The sequence below is a fragment of the Saccopteryx leptura genome, chromosome 10 (assembly GCF_036850995.1).
Source record: "Saccopteryx leptura isolate mSacLep1 chromosome 10, mSacLep1_pri_phased_curated, whole genome shotgun sequence".
Lineage (NCBI taxonomy): Eukaryota > Metazoa > Chordata > Mammalia > Chiroptera > Emballonuridae > Saccopteryx > Saccopteryx leptura.
Window position 1 is genome coordinate 41,850,562 of NC_089512.1, and position 22,790 is coordinate 41,873,351.

A 22,790-nucleotide genomic window follows, 5' to 3' on the forward strand; every position below is an offset into this window, starting at 1 on the left:
TTAGAAAAAATGTTCTAACAATATGGGCTGCTTAGTATTTAAATAGCCTGTATGGTGAGGCAACGAGCTCCCTGTCAATCAGTGACTTGTCCTAACACCAAAAGCTGGTCACACTAGGGTTAGTTGCACAGTCAGGGCCTTGCCTGCAAAGACAGCCCTTTTCCCGCCCAGCAGCCTGGTGGTGCCATGTACAAAACACCACAGAACTCTGAGCCTGTGGCCAGACCTGAGCTAATGGAGACATAGAGACTCGCTGGCTATTTTGTGTCTTAGTTTCATAATAATGAGCAAACAGCAAGCCACGACATCAGGCATTTCCTATTATTAGCTCTTAGAAGACTCCTGCTGAAACGGCTCCGAGGTCCTAGGAACATCATCTGCAGCCTCACTAAAGAATGTGGTGAGAAAAATACATCTACATATGTGTGTGTGTCTGGGTCTATTTTGTGGAGAGTCTTCGAGGCTGCCAGCTGCTCTGTGGGAGCTCAGAAGTGCTTCTGGAGGGCAGACTGGATATTCTTCAGCAGGCCCCACTTGGCTCGATTCTTCCCGTGCCCGTCTGGCGTTACCACCTGCAATCAGAAGCAGAGAGCCGTGGTGCCTTCCACGGGGAAACAGCAGCTCCCAGGACTGGGCCCTGCCGGGTGCCTGGTATAACACACCTCTCATCTCATCAACAACTCACACCAACCACGAGGCAGGTGCCACCGACCCCATTTTATAGATAAAGAAACTGAGGCTCAGAAGGATTGGGTAGCTTTTCTAAAGTCCCACAGCTAATATGTGGTGGGATTGGGATTTCCCAGACCAGGTTACACTTTCTTAAAGGCACTCATGTGACTGAGAGCTGATGATAGTGTTGGAGTGTGACCCCAGATGGGCTTCAACATAGAGCAGCCCTCTGGGTCCTCCCTGGCCTCTAGAAATTGCTTCTGTCACAACTCTCATCATTTGTAAATTTCAGCAAATATGTTTGACTTTCTTACCAGACTGAGAGCACCTTGATTGGAGTGGGGGGGGAGGGGCTGACAGCCCCCATCTCTCTAATCCCAACATTGATTATGGTAAAGGGAAGTTTCTTAGAAAAGTAGATAAAAGGTGAATAGAACCATAATTTGTAAATCTGCCAATTGTTTCTCTTTGATGTTTCATATTATCTTTGATCACAGTGAATGATCATGTTACTGAGAAAAGGCAGACTGCACTGGGCATCAGGTCCCTCCTAGAAGTCTCACCAGCACAGCTTAGATATGCATCCCTATGCCCTACCTTAAGAGTGGTGGGTTTCTTCATATCTCTGGTCCGACAACATTCCCCTTTCTCCCCAATACACATTTACTGAAGAGGCATTTATTTATGGGGTGAGGTTGAGATCCCAGGATGAGAGGTAGCCCCCTGGATCGATGGGAGAGCCTAGATAACTCAGGACTTGTGGGACAGCTGGGGTGGGGGTGTGGTTTAGATGGCGAAGAGCAATGGTTGTACCAAGTACATTGTCTCTATATACAAAGCTTCTCGCTTTTTGTTTGTGTTCAAAGGGAAAGGGAAAATAAAAAGAAGCTTATTACCATTATGCTCTCTGGTTTTACACAATTTATTTTCGGTTTTAGAGAAAACAGGGCTTCATGCAAGGTAATATCACATACATGACATTGGATTACCCTTTGCCAGGTAAAAATGGGAGATGACACCCAGAGATAACCCTGATAAAGGTGACATAAATAATGTATGATGAACACACAAAGCTATCAGAGGACAACGAGGAAGCGATACCTGTGTGTGAGCGGCTAGGAACTGGCTCATAAAAAGAAGGGAGTCTGTCTCTCTGCCTCCCTGCTTCTCACTTCAGAAAAATAAAATAAAATAAAATAAAATAAAATAAAATAAAATAAAATATACTTTAAGGGAAAAAAAGAAGGAGAATGGACAGACTTACCTTAGTAGATCATCAAGACAGCACACAGCTGAGGTTGAAGAACAATAAAACTAGTGTGGTATTTACATAAGAACAGACAAACAGACCAACTGGATACGACAGAGAACTCGGAGACATACCCCTAAATATACGGCTATTTAATATAAGATCAAAGTGGACCTTTATTGTACACTAACAAAAAGATGTTGATTGGTAGATGATCTTGGAAAAACTGGCTTACTAGCTGGCCCAAAGAGTATATTCCTGTCTAGAACTACTTACAAAGGAAGGCTATGAATGGATTAAAGTCCTAAGTTTGAAAGGTGAAACTGTAAAGTTAATTTAAAAATATATAGAAGATTATCTTTGTGATCTAAGCCTAAGGAAGGACTGTTTAAAAAAAAACTTTAAAAGGTCAAAGCATAAGGAAAAAATAATTCATGACTTCTATAACATCAAGATTAAAGATTTCTGCTATTTCATAAAGTACACTATGAACAAAGTTAACAGACAAATGTCAGAATGGAGAAGTTATTAGCAATGTCTGAAACATTAGTTATAGCACTATCTAGACTATATAAAGATATCCTGCAAACCACCAAGAAAAAGAAAAAAATGCAATTAAAAAAATGGAAATTCTAAAAACCAACAAGCATATAAAATAAAGCACTAGGAGATAACAATTTATACCTATTGGGCTAGAAAAATAGTAGAAAGTTGGAGTGTGCCAAATGTAGGTTGGATTTAGAATATAGAAGCCCTCATTCATTCTTTATGAAAGTATGCATGCATATAGTCAAGTCAAATAAGCACATACTTTAAGATCCAGCAATTTCACTAGTGGTATATATCTGGTAAAGACTATGTTCTCCCCAAATTCAAATGTTGTAGTCCTAACCCCAGTACCCCCAGAATGTGATTGTATTTGGAGATAGGGCATTTAAAGGGGTGATAAAATTAAAATGAGTTTACTATTATAGGCTCTAATCTACTCTGACTGGTATCCTCATAAGAGAAAGTTTGGATACACAGAGACACATCACAGGGGCATGTGAATAGAGAAAAGGCTGTGAGGAGAAGGCCAATATCTGCAAGCCAAGGAGAGAGGTCAGAAGAAAGCAGACCTGCCAACACCTTGATCTTGGATTTCTAGTGTCCAGAACTGGAAGAAAATAAATTTCTGCTGTTTAAGCCACCAAGTCTGTAGCATTTTGATATGGCAGCTAGCAAACTCATACCCCCATCTCACCCACAAGGTGTCATGAAAGAGGCTGTTCAGTACAGCATTACTGGGAGTCACCTGGGTATCCATCCTGACTGACTAGACAGGTAAGATGTGGTGAAGATGAGGCAGCAATAAGAGTAAGGCAGTGATTTTAACCCCTTTCATCTCACGGCACACATAAACTAATTATTGGAATTCTGTGGCATGCCCAAACAATTTTTTTTTAATTTTTATTTATTATTTTTTTTACAGGGACAGAGAGAGAGTCAGAGAGAGGGATAGATAAGGACAGACAGACAGGAACGGAGAGAGATGAGAAGCATCAATCATTAGTTTTCTGTTGGGACTCCTTAGTTGTTCATTGATTGCTTTCTCATATGTGCCTTGACCACGGGCCTTCAGCAGACTGAGTAACCCCTTGCTCGAGCCAGCGACCTTGGGTCCAAGCTGGTGAGCTTTTTTTGGCTCAAGCCAGATGAGCCCGCGCTCAAGCTGGCAACCTCGGGGTCTCGAACCTGGGTCCTTCCGCATCCCAGTCCGACACTCTATTCACTGCGCCACCACCTGGTCAGGCAACAATATATATTTTTTTGTCAATCTGAGGAAAAAAATAGGTATAGTTTTGATTCATTCACACTGGATGGCTATTGTATTGGCTTTTGCCATTTTTTTACTTGACATTCTAAGGGAAAAGAGGTCAGTGCCTCTGAATAAATAGTCAGGTATTGCATGTTTTTAAAATTCTGTGGCCTACCTGTTGAAAATTGCTGGAGTAAGGGACTAAATGTGCATAGAACATGGATGGGTCATAAAAACACAGAGTTAGGGTGGGGGGTAAACAAAGTCAGATATGTAACACAACACTATTTGTGTAAGTTAATAACACACTTATCACACATCATGTAAGAGCACATAAAAGCAATAAGATACACATAAAACATATTAGAATGGATGTCGAGAGAGGAATGTTCACAAAAGAATAAACTGTGTAAACAAGAAAAGGGTCTCGCATAGGCCAGTGTTGATAATGGACCATGAATTGAGGTATGTGATTAATTCAACCTTCTGTATATTAGGTTAAAAATAATAGGTCTATCTTTAGCCTAAATTCTATCACTCCAGGTTCCAGCCCATCTTCAGGGCAATTCCAATAGGGTTCTATTTACATGAAGGATCAAGGACTCTTTGGTGTGGAGTAGGTTTGGGGTAGTTACTCTGAGTGTGAAACAGTGTTGGTCACTCAGATTGTCTTCCAATCCCAATCCCTAAAATGCATGTCTCAGCCTAGCACAGGGTCTGCAGTAGGGATGGAGGATAAACCAGGTTGGGGGATGCTATGAAACCAAGGTAAGATGCCAAGGCAGGATGCCCGGGAAGGCCAGGTAACCCCGATCTACGGCTGGAGTTCCATCCTGAACACAATGTGAGCAGGAAGGGAGTGGCAACGAAGATACTCAGGGTTGCTGGCAAGACGACTTCCTGAGCACGTCAGACACGGGGTGGGTGGGAGGGGCCCCAGTACAGATGGGGAAGAAATTTGAGGGAATGGTTGGGGGCAGAGGTGCCAGATTTCCTGAAGAGCTACAGGGAGAGACCCAGAAGAACAGTACCAGTTTGTGACTATTGTTGGGCCTGAAATTTTACCTCCAAATCTGAAGGAACCTGGGTCATCCAATTTACAGAGTGTGGTAGGCAGAATAATGTCCCCTAAAAATATCCATGTCCAAATCCCAGGAACAGGTGGGTATGTTGTGTTACATGACAAAGGGGAATTGGGTTGTTAGTCAGCTGGCCTTAAGACAGGGAAATTATCCTGAATCATCAGGTGGGTCCAGTGTAAGCACAAGAGTCTTTCAAGATGGAAGATAGAGGCAGAAGAGAATGAGAGAGATGGCAGTGTGAGAAGGGTTCAGCCTTCTGGTGCCAGCTTTGAAAATGGAGGAAGGGGCCATGAACCAAGGAGTGTGGGGAGGTTGCTAGAAGCTGAAAAGGGTGAGGAAATGAATTTTCTCTTAGAGCCTCCAGAGGGAACACAGCCATCCTAACACCTTGATAAGACCCATTTTGGATTTCTGATCTCCAGAATTGTCAGATGATAAATGCATTTATGTTGTTTAAACCACTAATTTGTTACAGAAGCAATAGGAAACCAGTATACAGAGAGAAAGTTATCTTGTCATGGGAAGACTTCTTGGAAGTTAGCGGAGATTTGAAGTCAGAGAAAGACAATCAAAGTAAGGAGACTATTTTCAGAAATGGGGATGGTTGTCAGCAGGGATATTGAATATGAGTGGAAGAACAGGAGGAGAAACTGAGGCCAAAGAGTACAGGACTTGCTTGCAACAACTTTCTCCTTTCCTTCAAAGATACCAGTTAGGGTCTTGGCTGTTAGAAGCTCTTAGCTGGGAACTGTGGGCCAAGAAGGGTGAGTAAGGCCAATCACAAAACTTGTAGCTTGGTGGCTTTGGGGCTTAGACCCAGGAACACTAGCCCAAGTCTAATGTTCTTCCCAATGCATGAGCTAGCCTTTCAAAGAAAGCAAAAGTTGGCTCTCACAGCTGTTGCCTTCCATGACATTCTTCCAAGTGAGGGGCCAGATCCCCAGGACTGAGCATGCCCTGCATCTGATTATGGTGTAGGAAGACAAAGAGCTCCCACCTTAGATGAGACCTAGCTTCCTGCTCGACTCCTTTGAGTTACATGAAGCCAGACACTCTGTCTTTATAGCCTCAGTTTCTTCATCAGTAAAATGGAGATTGTACCACCTGCCGAGTAGTTGAGAGGCTCAGTGATAATGAATACACAGTGTCTGACAGAGTTGGCCTTCAATAAATAGGACCTCTAAAAAGTGTTGAAGTTAATTTTCATGCTTCAGGCGCTATACTTCAAATAAAATCCCTTAAAAAAAAATCAACACGCCCCAGACTATGAAAACCAAGTACAAAAGGTGCTATTTCACTTCCTTTACAAAAGTATATATGAGAGAAATATTGCATTTTGGAGAAGAAATTATTCTGCTGCCTCCTAACATAATTTTAAATGAAAGCTTTCAGGGATACCTGCACAGAACTGATGCCAAAGGAAAAAATATTTCGATTTTATGGGAAAGAACCAAAGTCATTACTTTTATGAAACTTTATAAATGTCACTCAAACACACCATCTTATTTTCATTTGCTATTGAAGCCTTTACTTATGCAAATCATGACAGATGTTAAGGAAACCAGTGTTTCCCCCAGAATGCTAATATAATCACAGGGAGGGAGGAAGAATTACTTCTGAAGAAAAAAAATCTATATTGCGGCTCTGTGACTCTGATAAAAATGAAGCTTCCAGAAAACCTCATTAATTAGTGCTCTGCTCAGTTAGAAATTGTGTTGAGAAGTAAAGGGTCTGCAATAAGTTTCGTTCCCAGACAGGGAGTGCAGCTTAATCGCACAAACACCACTTCAGAGGGAATGTTATTCTTGACTGATGGTGTAAGACGCTAAGAGCTTTCAGGCAGCTTTTGCTACTTTGTAATTATTAATTTTGTCTATCAATTTATTTATTCAGTCTTTAATTTGGACATCTATTCCCTTGCTCATTTGTGTGGTCACATTTTCACTCTTGTAGTCACTCCATATCCATTAAGAACCCGCTTTGTGTGCAGTGCTGTGGTAAGCATTGTGGGAGAAAGAAAGACGGATTAGACGTGACTTTTGTTCTCAAGGAGTTCGAGTTTAAGAGGGATGACAAAACACCTACTTAAAGCCAGTATACATCAGCCTTCCAGCCACAGCCCTGGTTCTAGCATCTAAAAATGACAGAAGATAACATTGAAAAAAAAATTAGCAACAGCACTGAGTGCTCTTCATGGGCCAGGCATTTGTTTTTTCAATAGGAAGGCAGATGGCATTAGATTGAAGGAAAAATCCATGGTCAGAAGGACATGCTGCAAAGGGTGGTAGCAGCTACTAATGCTCCAGGCTTTGAAGAGAAGAGTAGCGAGAAGAAGGGCTCTAGGCACCTGACTGGCAAGGCCACTGGCTGGTCAGAGCAGAAGAGCAGACAGGCTGACTTTCTCATCTGTTGGTCAAATAAGTTTGTAAATATGATGAATATATTTGCTCGCTTATAGTTTGCATTGAGTGTGGGGGACAGGCTGTAGACAGGCAGGGTCGTTATAGTCTAAGGCTTAGTTTTATCACTAAGCTTTTCCCCACACCCTTGACTGTTGCATGATAGGGGGTGGTGCACTATTATGAGGAGTCCCATTATGCCTCAGATAAGTGACTTTGTATCAGAGACTTCCTTGTTTGTATATTGGATTAAAGGTTTTGATTTCTACACTATAAAATGGGGCAGAGGAGCCCATGCTGGAGGAGAGCAGAGAAAGGCCACATGGAGGGGAGGAGAAGCAGCCAAGATGGCAGAGTGCTGAAGGAGAAGCCAGTTTGTGCAGAGAGAAAGAGATGGGGAACAGAGGTGAATAAGGCTGGTGAGGTACAAACCTTTGATTCTAGGAAACTCGGATGAGTCAGTGGCTTTGGGAGCCCTGAATGGAAAGGGAAGTGTTTTTTCATTGTGTGTATTTCTTGCCCCCTGGGTGCAAGCTAGGATTAAAGCTAATGGCCCACCAGTTCTTGGCTTCGTTGTTTCATTACCGTCTGTCCGAATCAAAGGCGGCTGTGATGGTGGCCATGGCTACTAGCTTTACATCATCCCACTTCCTTCCCGTGTGGTGTGAGTGTCTGACTTCTGGGGCTGAAGGAGGCAGTGCACATGGGTCTAGCCCAGGAACTGGAGGGGAGGATGGAATTGAGAGCCCTGATCCCAGGAGGCTTGCTCTGGATAGACTGAGCAGCAGCGTAATCCTGACGCCACTCTACTTCCTACTTCCCTTCATCACTAGAGCCATTCAAATTCTCTGCAAGCATCTGACCAGAGACAAAGTTGTCACTAGTCAGAGAGAAAGAGAGAAAGAGAGAGAGAGAGACAAAGTTGTCACTAGTCAGAGAGAGAGAGAGAAAGAGAGAGAGAGAGAAAGAGAGAGAGGCATTGAGACTGAGAGAGAAATAATAACTTTCCTGTTGCCTTGGGCATCAGATGCATGTCCTGGCTAGAAGTGGTCCCATGAGACTCCCTTCTCTCTGTACTGTAAATTTCCCTTTTTAAAATATTTTATTTTTCAATTACAGTTGACATTCAGTATTACATTAGTTTCATGTGTATGGTATAGTGATTAAATGATCATATAATTTACAAAGTGATTTCCCCTGATAATTCAAGTACCCACCTGGCACTATACATAAATATAACAATATTATTTACTACATGCTCTACGCTGTACTTTCCCATCCCCATGATTATTTTGTAAGTACTGTACCTACCTGTACTTCTCAATCCCTTCCCCCTTTCCACCCAGGCCCCCAGTCCCCCTCTCCTCCAGCAGCTCTCAGTCTGTTGTCTGCATCTATGTAAATTTCCCTTTTCCAAAGCTGAAATGGAGGGACTTAATTCTCTCTTTTTTTTCCCTAAAGAATTCCGATTAAAACATAATCTACTCTGACTCCAAAGAATGCCATCATTGTTGTATAGTAAGATAGCTCTGCACAGTCTTGGTATTTTTCTTCCCTTTCTCCTTTGAATATCAATAACATTATACCCATGAAAGTATGTTCCCTGGGGATATGTAGAAGAATCAGCCTTGAATCACAAAGAGGAGAGGAATATAATCTTGTATCTTTTTTTTAGAGTCCATCCTAACCTCCTCAATGGCTTTTCTTTGACTTTCAGATAAACAACAAGTGCATTGTTTTAGCATAACTATATCCCAAATATTGCATGGGACATAGTTATACTATAAAAATATCTGTTGTTTGCCTGAGTTGCAAATTGAATTGGGCATCCTGTATTTGTATTTGTTAACTCTGGCATGCAATCTTTGCTTTGAGTCATCACCAGGTCTAACATGTAACTTTTTTTGTCGTTTTTGCCCCACAATTATTTGTTCACTTTAGGGACCCTGAGCTCCCTGAAGGTAAGTATTATGTCTTATTTTCCTCTGAACCTCTACATTCTAACACAATGCCGAGCACAAATGTTTTTGAATCAAACTGAGCTAATAATTCTTAGGCCTCATTTGCAAAGTTGGTTGAGGACAGCAGCCCTCTCTTTGAGTTAAATTTCCCGGGATTAGACAGGGGCCGTCACCTACACGGTGGATTCTGTGGTCTCATGAAAATCCTAACAGACCTGCATCCAGACAAAGGATATCTGTCTGGATTGAAGTACACAGTACCTTGCAGACGTCACTCCACTGCCCAGGCCCGTTGTCGTTGGTGGCTCTCACTTTGAACAGATACTCAGTGTTGGGGGTCAGGTTGTGCAGCTCCAGGCTCTGCTGCGTTATGTCCCGAATCTGTCCGCAGAGTTCTGTCCGCACATTGTTGGGAGGAGAAGTAATGAGTTCATAGAATTCCATCTCAAAAGAGTCCACATCTTCTCTTGGGCATGTCCAGTAGATCTATGAAGAAATGAACATGTGGGTATAGTTCTAGTCTACACTTCTCAGCTTTCTTTCCCATCAAGGTTTGTGACATTGACTAGGTAAGTTTTAGCATATTACAATGGAACCACAAAATCCTAGAAGATGAAAAGTATATATATATATATATATTCCAACCCTCTATTTTATATACAAGAAAATAGAGTCCCAGAGAGGTGAACTGAATATTAAAGTAATGGAGAATATATGTTTATACTGAAAGCATAAAATATCAACCCTTGAGAAGAGATATATTAACAAGTATCAATTAGCAGATTGTACCTGGCATATAAATATTCGATAATAATTATAGTTTAAATAAATATTATTACATGCTTTATTTAAACTTAAATAAATGTAAATGTTATAATGTTGATAAAATTAATTTATAATCATTATGTTTTAAAACAATAAAGCACAGACATTTATTTCTCACAGTTCTGGAGCTAGAAATACGAGATCAAGGCACCTATGGATTCAGTGTCCGGTGAGGGCCCGTTTCCAGATTCACAGACATTGTTTCTCTTGCTATGTCCTCGCATGGCAGAGGGGGCAAGAGAGTTCTCTGGAGCCTCTCTCTTTTTTTTTTTTAATTTTCATTGAATCTCTTAGGATGGCATTGTTTAATAAAATCATGTAGGTTTCAGGTATACAAATCTATAATACATCATGTATATATTGTATTGCGTGTTAACCACCCAAAGTCGAGTCTCCTTTCATCGCCTGTACCTTCTTCTACCTCCCCACCCTCTGTCCCTCGTAATCATCATACTGTTGTCTGTGTCAATGAGTTCCTTAGGTTATTATTTTGCTTTTAAAAATTTTATTAATTTATATCACATTTACAAATTAAGTTATTTTTTTCTGCTTATTAAAACAAACATGCTCACTGTGAAATACTTAGAAAATAGAGAAAACATATAAGGAAAGAAAATAAATATCACTTATAATCCAACAATTCAATTAATAATTAATTATTATTACTTTTCAATTTTGCAATACATACAAACACAGAAATACATATAATTTGGATTATATTGCTTTATTCCTGCTTTATATTCCTGCTTTATATCATTTATTATATATTAATATTTCCCTACACATTAAAAATTCAGTAAAGCACCATTTTAATTACTGCCCCACAAGTGATTTAATTCTTCTACAGTTGAACATTCAGGTTGTTCTTAATTTTATCCTTTAACAAATAATGGTGCAATGAATAATTTTGGGCACAAATCTTTGCCTGAGTTTTTAATCATTTCCTTGCGAGGGATTTCTAGAAATAAAATTGAGTTTTCATAAAAAACTCTTTAGGATTTTAAAGATACATATTGACAAGTTATAACTCCAATTTTCAGAATCTTTTCTACTCCACAAGCCTAAAGGCAATTATGTATATCAGTCAGCCATTATTTGAGAGATGTCAATACAGATCTCTTCTTCTGCATTATGAGCACCATGACTTCTGTGTGAATTCCATTCCATGATCCTGAAGTAGGAATCAAGGATACTTTTACATCAGATACCAGTGTCTGCAAGTAAGTTGACGTGTTTTCTCGACAGCCTGACTTGACTAAGTTTCCCGTGCAGGCTCCTTTCTCGAGCTCACCCAAGGAGCACTAATAGGCAGCATGGGGTGACTGTCCTCCAAGCCCAAGTAGAAAGCAGACACCACCAGTCCTTCCCTTCTGGAGCAGGATCCTGCCAACCTCCCAAGAGGTCTGAGCTTCGTGGAGATGAGACCTAATGTCACCCCTGAGCTAATGTCACATACACTACAGGCTTTGCTGATCCAGTATCATTTAGAAACGTAGGTTCGGCTGCTCAGTTGTAGGCGTCTCTTATGTGAAGTGCAGAGATACTTTGCTTTCTTTGATAGGGCCCTGGAGGGTATGTTCTATGTTGCAACATAAGATCATTCTTAGTGTCAATTATAAATTCCAAAAAGTAGATTATAATGTCTGAGGACAATAGAAAAGTAAAGTTCAGTTTGTGTCTGGCTTTCGTTTTCTTGTTTTAAGACCATTGGCATAAAGTGTGGCCTGCAGCTCGTCAGCAATGGCAACACTTGGAAGTTTGTTAAAAATGTGGAATCTCAGACCCCACTGAGACCCACTAAAACAGAACTTGCTTTTTTTTAATTATTATTGTATTTTTCTGAAGTGAGAGGCAGGGAGGCAGAGAGACAGACTCCTGCATGCGCCTGACCGGGATCCACCCAGCATGCCCACTAGGGGGTGATGCTTTGCCCACCTGAGCTGTTGCTCTGTTGCAGCTGCAGTCATTCTAACATGTGAGGCAGAGGCCATGGAGCCATCCTCAGCACCCCAGCCAATTTTGCTCCAATGGAGCCTTGGCTGTGGGAGGAGAAATGAGAGATAGAAAGAAAGGAGAGGGGGAAGGGTAGAGAAGCAGATGGGTGCTTCTCTTGTGTGCCTGGCCAGGAATCGAACCCGGAACTTCCACATGCTGGGCCGATGCTCTACCGCTGAGTGGCCAGGATCTCCAAACTTGCATTTTAATGAGATCCCCAAGTGCACTCCTAGTTTAGACTTCGAAGATGCTAAAAGTGTTTGGGAGTGTTCTCAGATTATGGGGACAAAAGATGGGCTCTGCCACAGGAAAGCAGGCCTTGGAGCTGTTCTTATAGGGAACCCTAACACAAGATAGGATATGCTCTAATAGAATATCTAGCTGCACCCTGGCTGGATAGCTTGGTGGGTTGGTGCATCATCCTGAGGTGTAGAGGTTGCTAGTTCGATCCCCAGTCAGGGCACATACAGAAACAGATATTTCTGTCTCTCTCTTGTTCTCTTCCTTCCTCTCTCTAAAGTCAATAAACAAAACAAAACAAAAAGAATTTCCAGTTACATTTTAATCTTTTTTCTTCCCTGAACTTTAATAGAATATTCTACAAACAGCAGAAAAAGCTATTTGGCTCTGTTAAGACAAGAGTGTCAAGTAGAGGTCATGACCCTGGAGCCAAATGATGGCCGTTGTAGAGGTCTCTGGAAGATCTATCCCCCATTTCCCCCAAAAAGGTGACTCTTAGGAGGTAAGAATTGGAATGCCATTCAGGATTATCTTTCCAATTTTTCCAAATCATGAAGAATCTAGATATTTTCTTTAGGAATGGTAGCAATATAGAGGAATCATAGCTGATAATGGATATAACCTGCATTTCTTCAAGGAGTCCCCTGAAGAGCTGGTAATGGATATAAAATGCATAACCTGCATTTCTAATTCCAATTCCTGGCTTCCTCTATTATTATAGACCTTCCTATCATAAATATTACACTTTCCGCACAGTCTGCTCAGATTATGTTGGTTCTCACATTGGGTTCCCTTTCAATAGAGAAGCTGCCTTTCAAGTGGGGTTGGGGCTTTCAGGTGTATTTCTGGCTGTGAGTTAAATACATTGTTAGCTTTAAGCCAGTCTTGAGCTCCTTCGATTTCAGGAACGTATCTCTTTTGAATGGGCTGACCACAAAGAATCCAGAGGAGCAAATTTGAGTGACCACCCCCTGGAGGTCAAAGCAGTAATTGCAGTCTTTCCGACTGCCTGCCTCCATTATATACGCCATACCCTCTCACTTTCCCCACAGGGCCTGGAGCCTTTTTCTTACCTTGGCAGCCCTTGGATACACCAGAGTCTGGTAGATGACGACAGGGCCTGGGGTTTTCAGAGAGCACTCATTGAATGAGTACCAGTTGTGGAAGCTGCTGCTGTTCTGCACAGACTGGTTTTCTGCCCCCGCAGTCCAGTAGGTGTAGAGACCATCCGTGGTTTTGGCAGGTGCGGCGGACTGGGCTCGTCCACAGGCCTCTAGACCCGTCTTGGCCTTCTCTCCTCCGCTGGCGTTGAAGGACAATAAGGAGGCGCTTCGCTGGTATATCTGCCGGTTGCCGAAGCTATGGGTGCTGAAAGTGACCTTCCTGGCAATCATCATTTCTGAGTGTGTGGGGTAGGAAGAGGGCAGGGAGTCCCCGGAAGAGCATACCTTCTTGGGTCCCGTGGGGAAAAGCTCATGGATGGCAGTAGAGAGCTCAGCAAAGTCCAAGGGCATGCAGTTGATGGAGTGGAGCCGCAGCTGCGGGTCAGGCCTGTAGGTGCTCTGGATGCCGTCCTCGATCTGCTCCACCAGGATCTTGGCAGACTGCAGGAAAGCCACCTGGCCCGTCTCCTTCAGGGCTTCCTTGGAGTAGGCGATCAGGCCATCCATCTCGTTCACCTTCAGGCTGGTGATGTTCACATACTTTTCTATCTCCTGCTGCCTGGACACTTCTAGGTTCTCTACCTGCTCCATGATCAATTTCTCTTTTTCTTGTAGAATGCTGCGCAGCTTGAGAAATCCATTTCTGATCTCTTTTCGCTTTGCCTCCTTGTCGGCTTTAAAGCTGCTTTTTAAAATGTTGAATTCCATGAGGTCATTATCAATTTCATATCGCACTGCAAAACAACCAAGTTAGTTATTTCAGTTAAAGTTGTCATTTCCCCAGACGTGAAAGCCAGTACTAAACTCGAGCAAATTACTTTTGACTCCAAGGCAGTGGGTGGCGAGGGAGGGAAGGCCTTGTAACTGGGCCAGAACATGCTGGAACGAATTTCATAAAGTGATTTAAAGTGATTTATGAAACGTATCTGACCTTCCTCAGTCTATTCCTCTTCTTCTCCCATGTCCCTCAGATATAACAGTAATCCTTGTGGCCTTGGGTCTGAAGTTGGAAGTTCAAGGCCACCCTTGATATTAATTTTCACCAGATTTCACTTGTAAGCAAACTGGACTTGAGAAGATGTAATGTTACAAAGTGACTGGTTTTCCCTGTGTGAAAACTAAGTCTTTGAAGGTGTAGGAGAAAGAACCAACTTTGTGATGACAACTTCTAAACTTTGCCATGCTTTATTAACCAGAAACCCAGTCCCAGACAACAGGGCTGCTCTTTCCCAGGCCTTCTGTTCTCTGCTGGGGGACTCTACCCTCCCAGGGTCAGTGGGGCTGCCTCTCTTGCCTTCCCCCACTTCTTTTCAATAAAGGGTCTGTGTTACACTTCCGCGAGAATCTAATTCATCCTGCATCCTCTCACGTGGCATTTTAAGTCTACTCAGTCATTCAGCAAGCACTGAATGGACACTGTTCCACAGCACATGCCTTTCTAGGCACTAGGATCACAGATAGGAATGTGAGAGGGCAGGGACCTCATAAATCTAATGATACTACAGCTCAGAGGACACTATCCTAGGGGGGCACACAGCATGTCTCAATCTGTGAACTGGGCATCTTTGTTGGCTTTACAGGAACTTAGGCATTAAGTACCAATTTGAAGACATATGGCCTATTCCAAAGTAAGATTCTTCCGTGAAAGTCCAATTCCACAGTGAATGGATGAGCTACGATCCTCACTACATTTTACTCAGGATTGAGAGTGATCAAGTCTTTTTGGTACTTGGTTCTTTTTCCTTGTTGGTTTAATGTTGGACTCTTATTCTTTTTTCAATGTTTATTTTATTGATGTAGAGAGAAGAAGGGAGAGACAGGAACATCAATCTGTGCTGTATGTACCCTGACTGAGAATTGAACTGGCAACCTCTGTGCTTTGGGATGCTGCTCTAACCAAGCGAGCTATCCGGCCAGGGCTTTTACACTTGGTTCTTAACATGGTCTCGGGTCCATGGTAAGTTGAACTTTTGTGGGTGGTTTGAGTAAAAGAAATCCTAGAGTTCTCTCAGTCATAAAGACAGGGCCTCAGCTGTCATGGTTATCACTATGCCCACGGTGTGTAGAGGTGCTTGAAAGATGCTTGTTGAGTGAAAGTCATTCTATCCCATTTTCTATCGTCTTTGGGGGGAATATCAGCAGTGGCATTCTCTGGCTTACTTTCCGAAGTCCCCATTTGCTTTGCCCACCTTCTCCCTCACACTGGTCCAGAGGGATGAGCAGGTGATGCAGATGGGGGCTGGACAGGACACTATCAGGAGTGGATGCAGTGGGGCTGAGAAGTGCCCCCTGGCCTCCCCAATGCAAGCCCCACTGTGACTTATGGAAGCTGAAATTCTACTTTCTGTATTCATTTTTTTCACTATTCAATAGTGACTCACTGTTAAAGATACTTGGATACTTTTCTTGCTTTATTAAAGATTAGTTAAGCTGAAGTAGAGCACAGTCCTGAAAGGCAGGATACAAATTACTTAGATGAGGGGAAAGAGGCAGCACCAGAAGAAGAAGAGGCCAGAAGTGCCCCTCCCCCTTCAAATATAATGGCTTTGCAAAAGCTGGTCTTGGAGCAAAGTCAAATCAAGATCTCTTTCAGGCAATATGCTTAAAAGCTATTACTTCTTAAACATTTATATGGATCAGATACATATATTATGGATCATTTTCATATATTATGATATATTACATGTATTGTTCTATTGAGGAAGATATTGTTCTCATTTAGAGATGAGGAAACTAAGGCTCAGAGAGGTTGAGTGACTGTCCGGTGTCACACAGCAAGTGAATGGGAGAAAACAGGGCCTGGCCTAATTTTTGTCTAACTCCAAACCTATATTTTTAATTGCTTCAGCTGTGGTTCTTAGCCCTCTGTGAGCACCAGAATCACCTGGGAGACTTTAAGAAAACATTCTTTTCTTGGCTGCATCTGCTGAGATTCTGAATTGGCCTGAGCTGGGGCTCAGAAATTCAGAAGAGGAAGTTTGAAGCTAGGTTTAGAGCTAATTCAGGGAATCTCCTGTTAAAAATGCAGATTCCCATGCAGTCGGGATGGGGTAGGGCCTGAGGTTCTGGCATTTCTCAATATCTTTATGATTAGATTCTGGTCACTGTTTAGCATAATCAATTGTCAAACGAATATTGTGAAATTAGTATGGGTGTTGGGGTCAGGTAGATTGGGTCTGCTGTTCACTAGCTACCTTTGCCAGTTACTTCCTGGAACACCTGTCTTATCCATGAAGGAAATTTTAATGCCTGTATTATAGGATTATTGAGAAGAGTAGACATACTTCTTCTAAAGGGGCTGGGTAACATAGGCCTCTGACAATGGCAAAGAGTCCTACCAGAATTCCTGAGATCCTCATGTCTCATCAGGTGAATGCACACCCAGAAATTACTGGGCTGTTTGCCAAACTCCATAAATATTGTTGTACTGGCTTTCATCGTGGAAACTAGGGTCAGTTTTCCTTATAGAAACTAAAACTATATTATATGCAGCCAATATAAAGCAAACATAAATAGGCATGCAGAAGAAAACAAGCAAGTTGTTGACCAGAATGTTTTTGTCTATTTCTGAATTTTCCTGTTATGTGTTTACTATTAGTTCCTTTACTTTGCTATTTGCAACTTTTGGGGAAAATCATCAAGGAAACTTTTAAACTGAGGTAATTCTCAGCACTGACTTAATTCTCTTCCCCTGAAAATTGGGATGTACTGCAGAAATCCAACTCTAGTGACAAGACACCTTAGAAGGACTCACAGAATTTCAGGGTACTATGGAATCAAATTATTTTCCAGAGGGGAAAATAAGGCCCAAGGTCGTGAAGGTTAGAACTAGGATTATAGAATCTTTATGGACTTGTGTGCCAGATAGTTTTGTTTTGTGTGTTTCATGTAGAATAACTCATTAAACCCTCACAACCACACAACGAGGGAGTCATTACTATTTATCCCCACTTGATAGATGAGAAAACCAAGGCACAGGGAGGTTAAGTGCCAGGTGTGGACACCAGGCCAATGACGTGCAGCCTAGCTTAGTGCTATTCTGGAGGAGAGAGAATGGAACCATAACCTGCTTTGAACTTGGCAATGACGCTGAAGAGTGCAGCGGCCCTCTCAGAGCAGGCATCGACGAGGCTGACTGTGTCGTGGCCATTGTGGAACGAGGTCTTGCAGAAGGTGCAGAGCAGCTGGTCGTCATTGCGGCAGTACTCGATAATGCGGCTGGATGGGTGGTGGATGCAGATCTTCTCGTCCTGGTCCTCGGTGCTGGTGTCCACGAAGACGTGGTCCTGCATGGTCACATCCGAGTGGAAGATCTTGAGGCACTCGTTGCACATGTTGAGGCGGCAGGTGATGCAGCGCTTGTAGGCGACGTGCCGGCCGCGGCAGACCTGGCATGTGATGGGCCCGGTGGAGCGATCGAAGCGCCACTTGAGGTAACCGTGCTGCTGCATGTAGCGCTTGGTGAGGCGCCCGCGCAGGTAGTTCTCGGGCAGCTGCATTTTGTGGCTGTAGGGCATGCAGTGCGAACGGCTGCACACCGGGCAGATGAGGATGAAGAAGTTCTCCGTTACCTCCGCCTGCTTCTGCAGCTGCCGCAGGCACTTCTCGCACAGGCTGTGGTTGCAGGGCAGCATGAACGAGTGCAAGCGCAGCCGGCCGCACGAGGGGCACGCCAGATGGTCAACGAGGGGGCTTTTCCCAGGCAACTTCCTCGGTTCACCGACCTCGGTATCGCTGCTCCCGACGCGCAGGGCGGTTTTGGAGCTGAAAGGAGACGCAAACACAGGCAGGGCTTCAGGATGCAGGCTCCGGGCTCGCTCCATTTCTCCACCGCCGAAAGCGGCAAGGGGCTACCGAGAGGCAGACCCCTGTGACCGCAAGGAGCAAGGGCTCGGCGCCAGGGTGTCTGGGTTCTAATTTTGCCTTCACTATCTTTAAACTGGGTGATGTCAGAAAAGCTAATGAGCCCCTCTCTCTGCCTGTTTACTCATTATAAGATTAGTACCCACATGATGGGTTTCCTTGAGAGGAGTACAGCTGACTCGAGTACAGCAAAGCCGTGGAGAATCCTGGGACTCTGTAAGGGCTTATTATTTTTAGCAAGAGAAAAGTAGCCAACACTGGCCTGGCACTGTCAGCCCCGCCTTGCTGTTCAGTTGGCCATAACAACATTCCAGAATTCTAACACCAGGCAAGGCCATCCTAGGACTCTGGTGAAGCAAAGCAGAAACAAAGCCACTTCATCTTAAACTTGGACAAGAGCAAGAACATTGCCCAATCCACACAAATGGCCAAACATTCCTCTCCTGGTTAATGGGAGTGACTGCTGCTTTTCCACCAATTGCAGCCTGAGGCTCCCTCTGTCCTTCCCACATTCTAGACAAGCTTTATTAAGGTATCCAATAGCAGATTTACTCCACATCCTCATCTAATGTGAGTCTAAATTCTGTAATAGCTTACTGATCCCTTCTTGCTGAAACACCTCACAGTTAACCATTGTGTGTGTTCTCACTTGCTGCAATGGGGTAATAAATTCAATCTCATCCAAGTACAGGTGTGTTCTGGTGAGTGTTGCCTGGAGGGCATTGGCATCATCGTTATTAGTGTAAGATGGAACACAGAAGAGGAGGGTAAAGTGTCCTTTCCACGCCACCTGGAGGTCCATCCCTGAGCCAAACCTAAAACCCAGGTATCTGGCCCCTAGACAAGTAAGAGTTAAGGGTCTGGGCAGATTGCACATGGTGCGATGTATCACTGTCGAGCTGAACCTTTGAGATGGGTTTCTTAATCTCTCTCATTCTCAGTTTCCTCATCTGTTAATCAAGGCTCACAATACTACTTCTGTCATGAGAAATTTATAAAGTCTGCAAGAGATAATCCATGAAAAGTGCTTAACTGTTGGTATCTAGTAGGCATCCCGTAAATGTGGCCACTGTAATTACCACCCTCTACTACTAGCCAGCCAATGTCCACAGCAGAGGAAAGCAATAGGCAAGACTAGGGGTCCCCAAACATTTTACACAGGGGCCAGTTCACTGTCCCTCGGACCATTGGAGGGCTGGACTACAAAAAAAAAACTACGAACAAATCCCTATGAACACTGTACATATCTTATTTTAAAGTAAAAAAACAAAACGGGAACAAATACAATATTTAAAGTAAAGAACAAGTAAATTTAAATCAGCAAACTGACCAGTATTTCAATGGGAACTATGGGCCTGCTTTTGACTAATGAGATGGTCAATGTGCTCCTCTCACTGACCACCAATGAAAGAGGTGCGCCTTCTGGAAGTGTGGCGGGGGCCGGATAAATGGCCTCAGGGCGCCGCATGCTGCCTGCGGGCTGTAGTTTGGGGACCCCTGGTCAAGACCATGAAAAGTGTGGGCTTGTACTATTGTGTGTGTGTGTTTTATTTGTCTAATGTCTGAAGCTAGTTTTATGTATTATAAGAATTATGGACAAAAATAAAAGCATATTTGTAAAATTCAAGTGCTAATTGGGGCAAAAGCAGTTTATAAAAATAAATAAATTAGCCGTGGGATGGAGATGTCACCAGATACACAATTTGTGACTATATTAATTTCTTTTCTTCTGTTCACATGAATGATGTTTGGTGTTGATCTTGACATTGTGGCTGTGTTATCTTCTGCTTTTGCCTTCGTGTCATCCCTACCTGCTCCTGTATCGTTCCCCATTCCCTTGGTCAGGGACCTATGTCTCAGAATCCAGACAATCAAAGGTGTTACTCACATATATGGGACCGAGTGGCTCTATGGTGATGGAGATTGCCCCTTGTGGAGACTCAGGCACCTAGAAAGCTCATCCCTTAGGATTTGGATGCTGGGCTTCAGGGATGCTGGCCTCAATGATCTCAGCCCTGTTCCCTCTCTGCTTTCCCAGCCTCCTGCCTGGGTCCTGAAAGGGTCACCTCTAGGAACACTTCTATTGTACACATTAGATGGATGGACCCAGCGGTGGGATTCAGCCAGTTCACACTGCTTTGGCAGAATTGATACCTAATTTTTGGTTGAGTTCAGCAAACCAATTGTTAAAATGGCACTAGTAATCAGGGTTCTCTCTAAGGTGGGCACCTGGGCAGCCACCCAATGAGGAAATCACAATTTACATTCCTTAGTGTTTTTTAATGTTCATCTGTAATGCCGCATATTCTAAGCACTTGTAGCAATGTTCATTCCATCCATAGGTGAAAAAATACTGCAAGTTGAGGATGCCAATCAAGAAGTGATATGGAAATACCTTAAATAACAGTTTTATTGATTTTTTTCAGGTATTATTTAATATTTTTTATTATTATTTTAAAACTTTCTTATAACATAATCTAGTTTTGAGTACCTCTTTTATTGTTCTTATTTAAGTATTAAATGCATTAAATAATAAACTACCTGTTGGTATATATTTTTTATACTTAAATTAGTCATTAGGGCAAAGAACCAGTTGTCTGAGTCTCACCACTCAATGGACCTCTCTGGTTCTGGAAGGTGGAACTCTGAAAACCAGGAGTAATATAAAGGGAGACAGCATGAAAGATCAGAAAGAAAAAGGGAGGGAAGGTGGTGTTGGGGGAAGAGAAAGAGAGTGATGAGCTAAGAGACAGGTAGGTAGGTGTTCATGGTCCAAGGAGCCAAGGTGAAGGTGAAAAAGGAAGTGAGAGAAAGAGATGAGGAAGGCAGAGAGGGATGAATGAACCAGAGTGGGCAGAATGAGCAAGGTGCTGAGCAGTAAGTAGTGGCAAGCAACAGGGAAAGCTGTGGCTCAGAAACCAGGAGAGGCCAGACGGAAGATTAACCTCTGTGCCCCCAGGGCCAACCTCCGGACACCTGCAATAAATAACATCTCTGACTGTCTTCTGAAACCCTCAGGTTTAGACCTGGAAATTCAGTGGCTGTGGTCTCATGCCAAAACCATCACCTCGCCCTGCAGCCTTGCCTTCTGGATAGGAACAGAGAGGAGCTGCCTGGTGCCCTCATATAGGATGTGGGGTCAACAGTGGCCTGTGGAAGGGATTGCTTTTCTAGTAAGTGTTGCAGATATCAGGAGTTCAGAGGAGGAAGAGGAAGAGTGATTTATATTTTTATGTCACATAACAGATTACGAAGCACATGCATTAGTCCTCATGCCTATTAAATCATGGCAGGTATTTTCTGTCCATTTTGCAGTAGAGCATTTTAAAGTTGAGAACACAGACTTTGGGTTCAAATCCTGACTGCATCTGACTGGCTGTATGATCCTGGGCAACTTAACTTCTCAGAGGCTCACTTTCCTCTTGGTAGAGTGGGCATGGGGTGAGGGTTCCCTGGGTCACTCAGGCAGTGCCTGGAAAGCTGCTTCAGCATTGAGCACCAGCTAGTGCCATTTTGCACAGGTGAGAGGGTAATGCTCAGCGGAGCACAGTGCTCAGTCACACGGCGAGAGAGCATGCATTTGGAGCTCGGGTTAATATGTGATTAAGAGTTGTTTAGGACACACTTAATTGCTACACAATTCTTTGCCTCCTTTATTTAGATAGAGAAATGGACCCAGGGCAGGAACACCAGCCTACCCTGTGGACTCCACAGTCAGCAGGGGGCTGCCAGATTCCTGAGCCAGTGTGGCCCATGTGGGGTGGCCGGTACTTACGAGGTGAGGATGGCCCTGAGGCGGCCCTTGCGGAACCTGATGGTGGCGTTGCGGCAGCAGCGGCTCTCGTAGTAGTGGCATGTGATATTGCTGCTTGCTGTGCAGCAGCACTTACAGTTGGGGTCATTGGCCCAGGAGCAGCAGCACCAGTGGCAGTTGGGGTTCTCAGCACAGGTACAGTGGCAGCACTGGCAGTCCCGCTCGTCCTTGTAAGGGCAAGGGAAGCAGGTGCAGTTCCGCTCGGAGGTGAAGAGGAACTTGCAGCACAGACAGGAGCATAAGCGAGGACAACATCTCTGCCATGTGCAACATGGAGAACAAACACACATAGCCGTCTCCATGGCTCCTGAGTTACTGTCGCCTGCCCTCCTCTACCAGAATCTTGCTGTCAGCTCTCCTGGGATGGGTTCCTCCTCCCCCGGGGAGGTTGCAAGAGGTTGGCTGTTATGAAGCCTTCATAGGCCATGTCCCCACTAGGAAGCTTCTGGGCTGGTATTTACATATATCAGTCTGAGGCCTTTTGCTTATGTCACAATCACTGTCACCTCACCATATCTCACCATGCTGGGTAGGTGAGAGGGTGAGGTCTGAGGGTTAGCGGCAGGTGGGCTGATGGGCATGCCGTGTTTCCACAGAGCCAGGTCCAAGGAGTGATAAGGCAATGAGCATCCTGAAGGGTTAGCTGTCACCTGTCATCTTTCCAGCCATGAGGTGGATTTCAGAAGTTATTTCTCTCTGCCTGGTGCTTTCCCTGCAACTTGGGCAAAT

The 22,790-nt window shown here is 43.6% G+C and overlaps 1 protein-coding gene across 1 annotated transcript; it reads right to left on the reverse strand.

The window, feature by feature from the left end:
- Window positions 1-314: 314 nt before the first annotated feature.
- TRIM42 (tripartite motif containing 42) lies at window positions 315-22,363 on the reverse strand. Its single transcript, XM_066351431.1, has 5 exons — window positions 22,023-22,363; window positions 17,451-18,148; window positions 13,295-14,118; window positions 9,423-9,647; window positions 315-572 (listed from the first exon to the last, which is right to left on the reverse strand). The coding sequence occupies exons 1-5, from the start codon at window positions 22,361-22,363 to the stop codon at window positions 486-488; spliced, it is 2,175 nt and encodes a 724-aa protein (XP_066207528.1). The 3' UTR covers window positions 315-485.
- Window positions 22,364-22,790: the final 427 nt, after the last annotated feature.